This window comes from Cupressus sempervirens, chromosome 11, assembly GCF_028749045.1.
Source record: "Cupressus sempervirens isolate cs-2001-9-10 chromosome 11, ASM2874904v1, whole genome shotgun sequence".
In the NCBI taxonomy this organism is placed as follows: domain Eukaryota; kingdom Viridiplantae; phylum Streptophyta; class Pinopsida; order Cupressales; family Cupressaceae; genus Cupressus; species Cupressus sempervirens.
This window is the reverse complement of record NC_143128.1, coordinates 183886854-183901996: the sequence shown is the minus strand read 5'-3', so window position 1 is coordinate 183901996 and position 15143 is coordinate 183886854. Positions and strand designations below refer to the sequence as shown.

General features: G+C 34.3%; 1 protein-coding gene across 1 annotated transcript in view; it reads right to left on the bottom strand.

Moving 5' to 3' along the window:
- Window positions 1-7032: 7032 nt before the first annotated feature.
- LOC149528808 (alpha pinene synthase, chloroplastic-like) overlaps window positions 7033-15143 on the bottom strand; it is a 90697-nt gene continuing 82586 nt past the window's right edge. The window contains 6 exon segments of the mRNA XM_089809713.1: window positions 7033-7329; window positions 7453-7701; window positions 8004-8142; window positions 8454-8669; window positions 8789-8878; window positions 9048-9145. Coding sequence (XP_089665839.1) covers window positions 7033-7329; window positions 7453-7701; window positions 8004-8142; window positions 8454-8669; window positions 8789-8878; window positions 9048-9145 — 1089 coding nt within the window.

Here is a 15143-nt window from a genome sequence, read left to right as displayed (position 1 = left end):
GTACTCCCTCAAAATATTCATGTCATCCTATGTACTTGTAGGTGAATGAATGATTGTTATGTGAACAAATATGGAAACTTGTTGAGAAGTAAAATACTTTTCTTGCACCTCATTTTGTGGTTGTAGTATGTAGTTCTCTGTGAAATCTACAACCAAAACAATGGTATCCAATGGAAACGTATCATTGCACAACTTGAATTGCAAATCCATCCATCGAGCTCTATGTGTATGCCTTGCATACTCGTAAATAATCTTTTCATGAAAAAATATCATGAACTCATACATTGGAATCTTTTCAATTACTAAATCACATCTTTTCCCATCTTTTATAGCATATGTCACTGTCTTAAATTTTTTGTAATCTATGATTTCATTTCCAATTGCATGTGTACTATCCATATGTTGACAAGTTGATAAAAGTTGCAAAGAACCACAAAATAAGCATGTACCATCCAAGCATGATGTCTTGTAAAATTGTTGGCCATCCCCTATTTCACATAAAATGTTGGATATGAATTCCCTTGAAGATCTAGGTGGCTCATTCATGTCAGAATCTTGGAAAACAAAATCAAAATGCAAAAACACACATATATGCCTTAAAACATCAAAATGGTTAGAAAATTCAATATTTATCCTACAACAACAAGTTGTACATGTGTGATTTATCTTCACATAAAAAGGTTTATCCATCTCAAAAAATCTTTGACTTATTCAAATTTGAGGATACATACCAATAAATTTTGCAAAAAATTGTGTCTGAGTTGAGTCCAAAAAATGTTTTGCATGTGGGTCATGATTTTGGCTACCAATCCTCCTTCTTACAACATCTCTTTGATTAGGGGAAACATGTGTGTTATTTTTCTAAAAATCTTTGATCAATGATTTCAAAGCTTCACTAATTTCTTTATCCTTTCATGGTAGTCTACTGTTAAATGTCCACAACTCATTTTTTGTTGGATCTTCCAATCTCTCACACCTTAGCATGGCTCTCCTTAGAGTATCTCTACCAATTTTTAATGTTTTTCTTGTCTTTCTTATGAGTTGAGCTTTATTCATTTGGCTACTTACTATTGTTGATGTAAGTACTCATCTTGTGATATTACTATCTTTGTTGTGTGATTTAGAACCCACTTTTTCATAAGCACTCATTAGATTCATTACAATGTTTTTTTCATTTGAATCGTCCATCGTTCTTAGCCCAAGAATTTTCATTAAATGCCTAAATTTCAAATTCTTCATCATTTCAACAAATAATTGACATTGATCTGTAATATTTAATTCTTCAAAAAATAATCTCCACATATGATTAAATTTTCTTTGAAAAGTACACTTGCTAATCTTGTCAGGCATTGATTTCAAAATGTTAGTATCAATATCAATCAAATATTTTAGTCTTCTAAAACAAATTCTAGGTGTTATAATCTCTTCCATTCCCTCAACATTTTGAACATCAACATAAGGTTGAGTGCATTGCGTACCTTGAACCAAAGATGATGTGCCTTGGCAATAAGATGCAAAAGATGAAATATCACCTACTTAATGTGTTGATGTTGTGTCTTCAACATGACATGATGGAGTGTGTACATCATTGGATCTACAAATTAGTGTCTCTTCAACATAAGAGGATGATATGACTCCAACATTGGAAGATGGTGTAGCTTCACAATTCAATTGTCTTCTTGAGCATAACAGTCTCATTCGTTCTCTTTGTCTTTCCAATTCTTTCTCTTTGTTTCTTTGTATCAGTGGTTCTTGATCCTCTTCGAAAGTCAATTCTTCATTATTGCTTTGAAATTTTCTTTGTTCTCATAGTAGTTTCATTTTATCTCTTTTAATTGCCAAATCTCTCTCACTATCTTCATTTGTTTGAGTTTTTGGTTTCTTCCTTGGCATGATGATGATTTCTATATTTCAAATTATTCAAACATCTGAATTACTTACAATGTGTAAATTACAAATCATTCAAATACATATAAGAATTAAAATTATTTAAATGAATACACAATATATATCAAACATCTTGTCAAATTTCTAACCATTTCAAAATAACATTTCATTCAAACATACAAATTTCAATGAATTCACTATATATTAAACAACATGTCAAATTATAATCAAATATGTATCTATATATCAACAAACAATATTTAAAAAGAATTTCACTAACCTTTTCTATACAAAGAATATTCAAAAAGTCTACAAATCGCGTATCCAATGATTGAATTTGGTGTTTGCTAGCTTCAAAAAGTCTTCAAATAGTGTTTGCTATGTTGAAACCCATGTTTTTTGTCAGAACAATAGAATGCACAATAGACCAAAAGTAGAGAATGGATGAAATGGGACCCAAACTTTCTTTTTACCATTTTTGGGTGATTTGACAATGCATACGCACTATAGTGCGTATGCACTATAAAGCGCATATGCACTATGTCAAAACACATCTCTCCCTATCCCACCATCCCCCATCCCCTACTCTCTCTCTCTCAATATCTCTCTCCTCTCCCATCCCCTACTCTCTCTCTCACTCTCCCTCTCCTACTCCCTCTCCCATTTCCTACTCTCTCTCACTCTCCCTCTCCTACTCCCTCTCCCATCGCCTACTCTCTCTCTCTCTCTCCCATCCCCTACTCTCTCACTCTCTATCCTCTCCCATACCCTACTCTCTCTCTCTCCTCTCCCATCCCCTACTCTCTCTATCTCACACACTCCCATCCCCCCTCTCTCTCTCATCCCCTAATCTCTCTCTCTCTCTCTCTCTCTCTCTCTCTCTCCCATCCCCTACTCTCTCTCTCTCACACACACTCCCATTCCCCCTCTCTCTCTCTCCCTCTCCCACTCCCTCTCCCACTGCCTACTATCTCTCTCACACACTCTCTCTCCCATCCCCTTCTTTCATGCTCTCTCCCATCCCCCTACTCTCTCTCACACTCTCTCCCATCCCCTACTCTCACTTTCTCTCTCTCTCATCCTGTTCTCTCTCTCTACCACCTCCTACTCTCTCTCACTCTCTCCCATTCCCTACTCTCTCTCTCTTACACACACTCCCATCCCCTCCTCTCTCTCCCTCTCCCACTCCCTCTCCCACCACCTAGTCTCTCTCTCCCATCCACTACTCTCTCTCTTTCTTTGTGGCTACTCTCTATCTCCCCTCTCCCTTCCCCTACTCTCTCTCTCTCTTACACACATTTCAATCCCCCCTCTCTCCCCCTCTCCCACTCCCTCTCCCATTGTCTACTCTCTTTCTCCCATCCCCTACTCTCTCATTCCCTACTCTCTCTCTTTCACACACATGCACTCCCATCCTCCTCTCTCTCGCTCTCCCTCTCCCACTTTGTCTCCCACTGCCTACTCTCTCTCTCCCCATCCCTTACTCTCAATCTCTCTCCCATCCTGTACTCTCTTTCTCCCCATCCCCTACTTTTAATCTCTCTCTACCACCCTATACTCTCTCTTCCACCCCTACTCTCTCTCATCCCCTACTCTCTCTGTCTTACACACATTCCCATTCCCCCCTCTCTCTCCCTCTCCCACTCCCTCTCCCATTGCCTATTCTCTCTCCCATCCCCTACTCTATCTCTCTTACCCACATTCCCATTCCCCCTCTCTCTCCCTCCCACTCCCTCTCCCACCACCTATTGTCTCTCTCTCTCTCTCTCACTCTCTCCCTTTCTACTCTCTCTCTCCCATCCCCTACTCTCACTCTCTCTCTGCCACCCCTACTCTCTCTCTCACTCTCTCCCACCCCCTACTCTCTCTCTTACACACACTCCCATCCCCCCCATCTCTCCCTCTCCCACTCCCTCTCCCACTGCCTACTCTCTTTCTCTCCCATCCCCTACTCTCTCTATCTCTCTATCTCTCTCCCCTCTCCCATTCCCTACTCTCTCTCTTTCACACACACACACACCCATTCCCCCTCTCTCTCCTCTCCCATCCTATACTCTATCTCTCACTCGCTCTCCCTCTCCCACTCCCTCTCCCATCACCTACTCTCTCTCACTCTCTCTCATTCTCTCTCTCTCACTCTCACTCTCTCTCTACCACCCCCTACTCTCTCTCACATTTTCACTGTCTCACATTCCCTACTCTCTCTCTCTCTCTTACACACATTTCCATCTCCCCTCTCTCTCCCCCTCTCCCACTCCCTCTCCCACTACCTACTCTCTCTCTCTCTTCCATCCCCTACTCTCTCTCCCCCCTCTCCCATCCCTACTCTCTCTCTTTCACACACATGCACTCCCATCCTCCTCTCTCTTGCTCTCCCTCTCCCACTCCTTCTCCCACCGCCTACTCTCTCTCTCCCCCATCCCCTACTCTCAATCTCTCTCCCATCATGTACTCTCTCTCTCCCCCCATCCCCTACTCTCAATCTCTCTCTCCCATCTTGTTCTCTCTCTGCCACCCATATTGTCTCTCTCTCTCACTTCCTCTCTCTCCCATCCCCTACTCTCTCTCTCTCTCTCTCATTCCCATTCCCCCCTCTCTCTCCCTCTCCCACTCCCTCTCCCACTGCCTACTCTCTCTCTCCCCTCTCCCATCTCCTAATCTCTCTCTTTCACACACACCACACACTCCCATCCCCCCTTTCTCTCTCCTCTCTTATCCCCTACTCTTAGATCTTTCACACACACTCCCATCCCCCCCTCTCTCTCCCTCTTCCACTCCCTCTTCCACTGCCTGCTATCTCTCTCTCTCTCACTCTCTCCCTCTCTACTCTCTCCCCATTATCCCATGCTCTTTCTCTCCCCTATCCCATCCCCTACTTTCTCTCTCTACCATCCCTACTCTCTCTCACACTCTCACACTCTCTCCCATGCCCTACTCTCTCTCTCACACACACTCCCATCCTCCTCTCTCTCCCTCTCTTGCTCCCTCTCCCACTACCTAATCTCTCTTTTCCATCCTATACTCTCTCTGTCACCCCTACTCACTCTCTCATACTTCCTCTCTCTCCCATCCACTACTCTCAATCTCTCTCCCCCATCTCGTACTCTCTCTTTTCCACCCCTACTCTCTCTCACACTTCCTCTCTCTCCCATCCCGTACTCTCTCTCACTTCCTCTCTCTCCCATCTCCTACTCTCTCTCTCCCCTCTCCCATCCCCTACTCTCTCTCTCTCTCTCTCACACACACACACACACACACACATCCATCCCCCCCCTTCCACTTGCTCTTTCTTTGCATCTCTTCTTCCTTCTCTATGCACTATTTAGGTCTCAATAGTGTGTGCGCGCTATGCACTATTGAGACCAAAATTCAAAAGCTTTAAATAGAATGTGTGCACTATTCAAAGCTTTGCATTAAAACCAAGCCTAAGGCTTGGCTTTGTCTTGGAGATCCAACCCAAAGCTTTGGAGTTTATAAACAGGTCTCAAACATTTTTTGTTGCAAACATACAAAAAATGATTGCTTTTTCTTGTGTGCTCTCCTTCAAGATTCCTTGTGGTTGGTCATCGATAAGATTAGGTTACATGACATTGTAGGTCTCTATCTTAGCTATATAATCATATAATTTAATTTTAATTTGAACTATTTAAAACCTTTCATTTATAATTTCTTTTGAATGTATGTCCATTTTTTGTCAAAAATCACCATTACTAATTGGGCTATAGATTTTAGCCAATTCATCAAATTTTGCAACAACTTAGTTTTTTAGAAACTAGACTCCATTCTACACACTTTGACCAAAAAAAATTGATTTTAGTTTAGTTTTCAATTATTTCTAGGGGGAGCACATAGATATTTCACATTTTTGGGATGTGTCTAGTTAACAAATTCATTTTAAAAGAATACACATTATAAAATTACCCAAAAGAATCTGGGATAAACTACATAGTGTTAAGTAACTTTTGACCTGAGTGATTAAAGAATTTTTAAGAAAAAGTTAAAATTTTATGGGGGCAACACTTTGTACTGTGTTATGTTTGTTTGGAATAAACAGTACCACTTTTTGTGGCCCCCTTTTTTGAAAACCTAAAACTAAACCATTTTGGAAAAAAATTAGTAGTTTAGAAACTAGATTCAAAGGACTATGACTTTTGTTTTTGTCATATCTTAAAATTTTGAGCATAACTATCTTCAAATTCTTGTTGAAGTTCAGAAATTGTTGATTTCAGGAAAAAGGTGTCCACTTATACCTCCCTTTTGGCACCACAACTTGGTGCACTTACCCCTATTAAAAACTAATATTTTGGTTTTAGTTGGTTGTGAAGTTGTTCTATTTTGTAGGTTGATTATGGTGGCATGGAGAGATGCATTTATTAACAGACAAGAAATGAATCATTCATTAACACCAAGATCAATGTCAATAGATCCCTTTAATGATATAATTTTAAATTTTCTAAGAATACTTTGTAAGGAGTTCAAAATTGGAAGTCTCAATTTGTATGTATTTGTAAGCCATAAATGCGCATATATGACTGTTGATCCAAGCAGAATATTTTAGTTATGAGCATAATATCAAGAATAAATAAGTATTGGGCTACGCTAGGAGTTTTCTTCCCCCATTCTTTTCCCCTCAATACTCGCACTTGTATGGAGTGTAAAATAATAATTTAATTAATTAACAAAACAATTATGGAACAACAACCAATTATAGATCAAGTGTGACTGTGAGTGTGTGTGTACATTCAAATAAAATCTTTTATAAATATCTACTTTCATTAATTTGGAAATAGACTACTAATTAAATAGAGTATTCTGACTCTTTGAAATGGTGAACTACATTATGTGATTTATACTCATATAAGAAAATATTTTAGGAAACTATAAAATAGATTAGATTTCGTTCAATTATAGAAAAGAACATTTATCAAAAAAAATGAGGCATGGGATGATACTAATAAGGGGAAAAAAAGCTTATGAAAATCACATGGCTATTAATATTTTGACAAAAAAATCATATCTATAACCACACAAGTGTGTAAATCCATTCACATAGATAATTAATAAACCATAGTCATTATGATAGATTCTATGTATCAAAAGGAGACAATGTTCTTGATAACAAGTAGATATAACTTAATAAAGTAGTCACATAGGAACTGGTTCAATCATGGTTTTGCTGATAATATTCTTTGTCTCAATGCCCGAGACACTAAATCCATCTCTTTCTTTGTAGAGAAGTTGGAGAACTTTTGATAAACCATATCCATGATCTTTGCTAAATAGTGGAACATTATCAGATTTTAAATATTTCCAATTTAATTCTTTGAGATTTTCTTCAATTAAATAATTGAAATACTCTAATGCATCTTCCTCTGTAGATCCAGGATGGTCTTTCATATAACATGTTATACATGATACTTCTTCTCCACGATCTGGCTCGGCCTTCAAAACTGAATACAACTTTGTAAATTTTTATATATAATTTCCTTTTAATCTAACCAATCAGTCTTATCCATAAATAAACATGATATTTTAAAAGTTAGACTTTCTAAATTTATAACATACCTTGAAATTCTTTGTGTCACCTCTTAATTTGAGCGTTATGCCTAAAAGATCATTAAACCTTGATTGATAATCAATTTCTTTAATAACATCCTTGGAAATGGGAGCATCTAATGAGAGTGCAAGTTGTAAGGTCACAACACAAGCCCCAAAGCTTACTTTTCCATTCTCTAAATATTCCTCAAAAGATGGCATAGAACCCATAGCAAGCCACTTTGCTTCTTGAAGGTAAGCATCTATGTAAACTTCCCACTATATTTGCAGAACATTCCAAATTAGTATAAATAATTTTGAGTAATTAAACTATAAAATAGATATAAAATAAAACTCAAAATAAATATTAAATCAAATTCTATAAAATTTTAAAAATAAAATTTCACTTATCTCACATTTTATGATTCTTTTAAATAAAATATAATAGTCTTTAAGCTGCATTAAGGCTAAATAAATTAGTGAAATGAATATGTTAATTGAACTAAATTTGTTTCCTATAGATTGCATACTAATAGAATATCAAATATATGTATTAAAATTAAATATTGGCAAAATCTTACAGCTTTTCGCACATAGTCAAGAGTATCTCTTTCTTGAGTTTTTTCTGCCTCTTGAGCCATGTCCCTCAAAGCTTCATCAATTACCTTGAATGTCAACTTCATAAAATTTTTAAGTCCTTTCATGTATGCTAAATCCCACCTTAACAAAGTAAATGATAATATATTAACATAATATATCTATCTCTCAATTTAGAAATACATCAATATATTAGATTGTTCAAATGTATATATTAATGTTAAGAGCTATGTGCATTTGAAAGTACATGAGAAATAAAGAAAACTAAACTGGTTTATATCTACCCATTATAAATGATGATAGAGTGTCATTAATCTATCTATTATTTACATGAGCATTATAATCCTTGTGAAGATAACTAGAATTTTAATAGATACATGGCTTAATATTTTTATTTATATCTCACCATTATATAAATGTAATAAAATAAATACCTCTTTATGCCTTTTTTGAAGATTTCAAGTTCATCTATAGTTCCATAAGTGTCATAAATATCATCCAAACAATTGACCATAGTGGCCATCTTCGCAAATCCAATTCTAAAAGTAGAATATTTTGGCTCAATACACCATGCAGCTGCCCAAAAGTAAAATTCCACATGGTGATGACGTGCAAACTCTAGTTTAGTTAGCCCAAACTCTATCCACCATCTATAATGCACACCCATTGTCAAATCAATATAATTTTCCATCTATTTGATTATAAATTATGTCATAAATAATTTAATTTCCAAGCTAAGAGAATATCTTACATAACATTAGTTTTTTACCTTGAGAGGATTTGAAGCTCTTGTTGTTGAATTGATTGGATCTTATTGAAGTCTATCTTGGCTAGTTCTAAAAATTTTGAGTTGAAAACACTACAATAACTCCAAATTTACAATGTTAAAATATAATAGATAAGCTCAATAAAATTAAAAAACCCAATTTTCCATTCTATAAAAACTAAAAGACTAAATTTGTTTTATAAAAGTTATCTATGTATTTTGAAATAGGGGAGATGGGTATGGTAGAGGGTATTGAAATTACTTGTTCGTAGTCTTGGCATGTCCATATAGGTCAATATATGTCCATGCTTCCAACCTAGGCACATTAGTGTGCCAACCATACTCTATATTATATTGTATCTATCACAAAATATAAATTACAGTTGCAATTGATAAATGAATTGATAGATAACATAAAATAATATTAATAGATATAGATACTTGGTATTATTAATATTGGGTATTATTAATATTATAATGGCAGGTTGCTTTGGTTTGATTTCGACCAGGTCTTGTAAAGAAATAGGAAAAGAAATATTATTCATGTTGAGAGCACAACATATTGATATGATATGTTGGGGATAGTTTTTTAAAACAATTAAAATGAAAAATTAATGGCACGATGTTTGACTTGGCAAAACGTTCCTTCTTTTCCAATATTTTTTTGTTTGAATGATTTGATAGAAACAAATCAACATATATAGAATACTTGTGCATATGGTTATTCAAGGATATTTATGGATTTCTAATAAAGCCATCATATTGGACTCACTAATTTTAAGACTATAAGGCTATGAGATATAAGGGACAAAATGGTATGAGATAAAATAAAATTTTGTATAAAAAATTAGTTCTTTTATATATTAATTTTAGATATTTGTTTTATATATAAGTTTCAAATATTAGTTTTATGAAACTATTTTTATATTAGAACTTAAAACAAAACTTGGAACTATGAAATTTCTAGAGCTTTAGAAGTTAAATTTTAAGCTTTCTTTTTTTCATAAAATTAATATGAACTCATGTTTATAGATATTCTTAAAAAAAATTAATAACAATTGTTGAAGTATTCTAGAAACCTCTTTCATAGAGTTGTCACTTAGTAAAAGTGTATGTGTCTCCCTACTTTAGAAATATTATTAACATATTTATTTGAAGGTCTATATTAGAAATTGTACCTATTGGTTCAAATGACATGTTGCACATTTTATAATTACTATAGATTTTTGTTTCCAATACATGATTTTGCATAGTTGAATCTATTATCTATTGGAATTTTAAGTAAAATCTTTTTTTTCCCTGAGCTCTGGCACCTACTTGCCTATCAAGAGCTTCCCAAAGTGAACAATGGAAAGTTAATGTTTTTGGAGAATATAATCCACATCTAGCTCCTAACATTGCAAAGTATATGCAAATTAATTTCTAGTAGGTAAGTTTGAATTTGAAATTTGTGGGGGAAAGTTTACTAGAAATCAAATTAAAAAAGAGAACAATGGTTGTATCCTTTATCAAGTCAAAGTGTGTGCAACTCTTAGTTTGATTCATAGATTTTATGATAGTAGTAGGTGTCTGGTTTATCTATTGAGTTTTGATTTCTCTAGGTAGTTTGTGGGGCTTTGAGAAGCTCAAGGTACTTTGTATACAACCCCAAATTGCTCCAAGTTTAATTTGTAATTGTCAGTTATAGCTATTAGTTTTATTTTTTGAGTTTGTAGGAATATGTTTTATACTTATAATAGTTTAATTTAGAGTTTTATAGAAAGAAAGAGAGAGTCTTCCATATATCCAATCATTTTCTTTGTTATCCTCGTTTGTTATTCCATTATGCATTCTCAGTGTTTGAGAAGTTCATAGTTGTAAGTCATTATTTTTACCCAATTTTGGGGATTTTGATATCTTTACATGGTACCATAGTTATTTGGTCATTGATTCTTTTGAAATTGTGGGAGCTTGTGGTCAATGGATATGTCGATATAACTAACCCATCTCAATTTGTTGTCTTCTTAAATAATAAAAAGAATCTATTGAAGGAGTCAAGGAGAAAAGGTGCAAAAGCATTAAACTTGACTAAAGTAGCCTTGGTAGAGGTAATTTTTCGAAAAATAATAGTAGCTAACTATTCAAAGAAAGCTTTAGATATCCTCCAAACAAGATTTAAAGGGACTGATAAAGTTTGCATGGTGAATATTGATGAAGGGTAATCCCCTTATCAATACAAATAACAAAAAAGTACAAGAAAAATAAATTGACTTTTATTATCTCAACAAAATGGAGTAACAATATTACAAAATATGACATTCTAAGCCACATGGCCATTTTATTTACAATATTTTGCAAGTTAGAGCCACATCCCTGTAATTGTACTAGACAACCATATAGGCCTTCCTTATATAGGAAATTTTGGCCGTCCAAGAAGGTTCTAAAAATTTTAACCAGAAGCTCTAAAGTTGACCAACCTTAATATATTATTATTCATATTTTATTACATTACAAAAAGCCCCAACAACTTTCTCAAAATAAATTTTTAAATTCTTATCCATTTTAGGTAGCACAAATTCTAGAGACCATAACTCATTGCAACTTATAGAGACTCTAAATCCTTCAAAATTTAGTTCAGTGTTATTATACCCTAATGCCAATATTGAAAAAAAATTAATATCATTAAAAATGGACTTGATCTTGCAATAAAATGTTACTGGAAAGAAAACATATCTAAAGTGAACCTCAAGGAAGAAATAAGAACATTTTGAGGTCAACAAAAAATGTTCTAAAAATAGTAACTCTTCACTGAGAAGGCCCTCATTCAAAAACATAAACCAAAATTATTTTTGGGTGATGCAAGATTTCCCTTACACCCAAGATGCTCCCGCATCAGATACTCAAGGTAATTTGAGAAGAGATACTCTATCCAACAAAGATATGACTCCTTTTAGGAGCCTCTAAAGTCTTAAAAATTGAGTTCAAAATTTTTATACACTACTACCAATACCAAAAAAATTCTATCTCTTCAGAAAAAGAATGGATCTTGCACTGAAACTTTACTAATGGGGTGATATATCTAAAATGAACCCCCAAGAAAGAAATCAAAACATTTTGAGCTCAACAACCAACCTACTAAAAGTTGTAAGCTTCCAAAAAAAGTCATTATTGAAAAACACAAAGATAATTGTTATTTAATTTAACACAAACCAAAATTATTTTTGGAAGATGCAATATTTCCTTTACACCCTGGATGCTCCTACATCAAACACTCAAGGTAATTTGAGAAGTTACCCTATCACATCTTAGGCATTCAAAGGAAAACCAAGATGGTTAGCTTCCTCCCTTGTTAGCCACAATGAATCTTAAATAGGTCTTCCTTTCTATTTGACTAGTTATTCTTCATATGTCATATTTCTTGTGCTTTTGCTAATATGGATGTCCAAAATATCTTCAATCTCCTCTATAGTTGATTTAGTTTCTTGAATACTCCAACATTCTTTTGTGACCTCATCTTTAACACCTCCTCCATGATACTCTTTCAGATATAAAATGTTAAATATTGGTGAAATATTTAGTTCACTAGGAAATTCTTCTTCATAAGAATTCCCTAAACAATGTTTCTTTGTGATCCAAAAGTATCCTAGGTTGCATTGCTATCCTATATGTTTTTTCTTATTCTTAGTTGTTACTGAGTTGCAATGCCTTCTATTGTTGAGTTTCTTAGTGTTTGTTGAGTTCGCAGTTGTTGCTGAGTTATCCTTTGGTTTTCAAGCATTACTGAGTTCCTTTGGTTTCTAAGCATTGTTGAGTTCCTTTGGTTGCCTAGTATTTTTGAGTTTGCCGAGTTGTAGCATTTGTTGGATTCTTCATTTGTCGAGTTGTCTGTGTGTGGTTTCGTATTGAAGACAAACTTTGCATTTAATTTAGTGATAAGTATTTTTTGAGAGCCGACATGTGGCTTATTCCAGCATTTAATATGAGAGTTTATTTTGGTTGTAATTGCAATAGGCCAACTTGTGGTCATTCTTATATTTAAAAGGATCTTTCATAGAGTCTTAGGTATGGATTGGAGGAGTAATAAGATAGGAAGAACAAAAGAAAGTTGAATTGCAAATTTTTGTAGTCAAATCTAACTATAATGTGGTTCAAACCAAGAAGGCCTCATAGATGGGAATGTATTAGTTAATTTGAATGAATATATGAAGGCATTTCTTCCCCTATCTCTCAATTTTTTTGTAATTTGGTGTTTATTTTTACCATATTTACTCTCGCAGGTGGTTTGAATAGATGGGTGTTCCTTTGGCCCTGGTTATCTCATACCTCCCTACATCACTTTGGTATCTTGCATAGTCCAAAATTCTTCATCTTCAACTTATTATATGGTCCCATTGGAAATCTATCCTTCTTCAAATGTGTTAGGGTTAGATAAACAAATAATAATAATTACATTAAAATATAACCAATATCGCAAATGAATAAAGCCCACAAGAAAATACAAGACACAAATATTTAACATGGTTCACAAGACATTAATAAAGCTCCAATAGCTTTTCCACTAGCATCTCTATTCACTTGAAACACCTTATTAACATCTAGAAGTGCTAAAACAAGTTGTTATGTAACTTTCTATTTCAACACATCAAAACTTTTGTCTACTCATGTAGCCTACTTAAACTCTTTCATATCACCTCTCATTATGTTAGTCAAGGGTCCACATTAACTTATAAAAGTTGTGATAATGTTTTTAGTAAAATCTAGCCAAACCATGAAAATATCTTGCCTCACTAGTGCTCCTCTGGATAGGTCATTCAAGGATAGTCATTTGCTTCTCTAGGTCCATTTTTAGACCTTTTGTTCATATTAAAAATTTTAGATATAGTAACTTCTTAACAAAGTTGTACTTCTTTAGATTAATCAATAGTTTATTTTACCTAAACTTCTGAAAAAACCTTTGAATGTGCATTATATTATCTTCTAACATCTTACCAAAAATAAAATTATCATCTAGATAAAAAATGATAAACTTACCCAAAAATTCTTTCAATGTCTCATTCATGAGTCATGCAAATGTGCTTGGTGTATCATTTGGCCCAAAAGGAATGACTAACCACTCATACAATCTCTCCTTTTCCTTGAAGGTTATATTACATTCATCTCCTTCTTGGATCTACAATTTGCAATATCCACTCTTCAAATCTACCTTTTTGAAATACACATATCCACTCAAACCGTCTAAATATCATCCATCCTTGGCAAGGGAACTCTTTACTTGATAGTGATCCTATTGATAGCTCAAGAATCTATACACATCCTCCATTCTCCATTTTTCTTGGTGCTACATCTATTGATACAACATATGGACTCAAACTCTCTCAAATGAGCACTTTCTATAATATCTCTTGCATTTGTTTGTTCAACTTTTCACTTTTACCAGTGACATTCTATTTGTTGCCTTATTTTGAAAATTGTTTCTTGGAATAAATTCCATTTGATAACTTATCTTTTCCATGTGTGGTCATCCATAAAGAACATTATCGATAAAGAACATTATAAAGAACATTCTAGGAACTTCCTTTCATCAGCTAAACATATTTTTCCATTAGTACATAAAATTTCTTCTTCTTCCTTCTATGGTTTTAGCTTGTGTCAAACTTTGCCCTTATCAAAGAATAGGTGTTTGCATACCTATCACATATTTCATGACAATCAAACTATCAGGGCATTTCCCATAATAAAAAACAAACATCCATAGCATAATATCATAGAAAACCTCATCATGATAGTTACTAATATTAAACTTTAGCAAACCTTGTCCATTAACCAAGGCCTTATGATCTATTTGCAACTAAACAATCTAGTAGGGATTCAGTTGCTTTTTTTTTGTATAAATTCAATTACTTAACCATTTCCTCATAAACAAGATTATATGTGCTACCTTATCAATCATGACATTGCATACTTTACCATTACATTTGCAAGTGGTGTAAACCAAATTTATCATTTATTTCAACTCATTCTCATCAGTCATCAAGGCTCTTCTAGTAACCAAGACTTCTCCTCTTTTAGCATCTTCAAAATCTGATGATTTAGAATATTCATGTATACATGCAACTTATACATTTACCTCAAGTCTTTTGTTGGTTCTCCATTGATGTTGAGGACACTCATAAGCTCTGTGTGACCCTTCTTCTCCACAATGGAAATAAGTCCCACAAGAACATCCTCCTCTCGATCCTTAACCTCTTTGTCTTCCTCTTTGATCCTTATTATTTTGATTCTGGGAATGGTTGAAATTGTTTCCCCTTTGAATCTAAATTCTGTTGGCCTTATAATTCCTTTTCTAGTTTTCATTTTGGCCTCCATAAGGCTATATGTT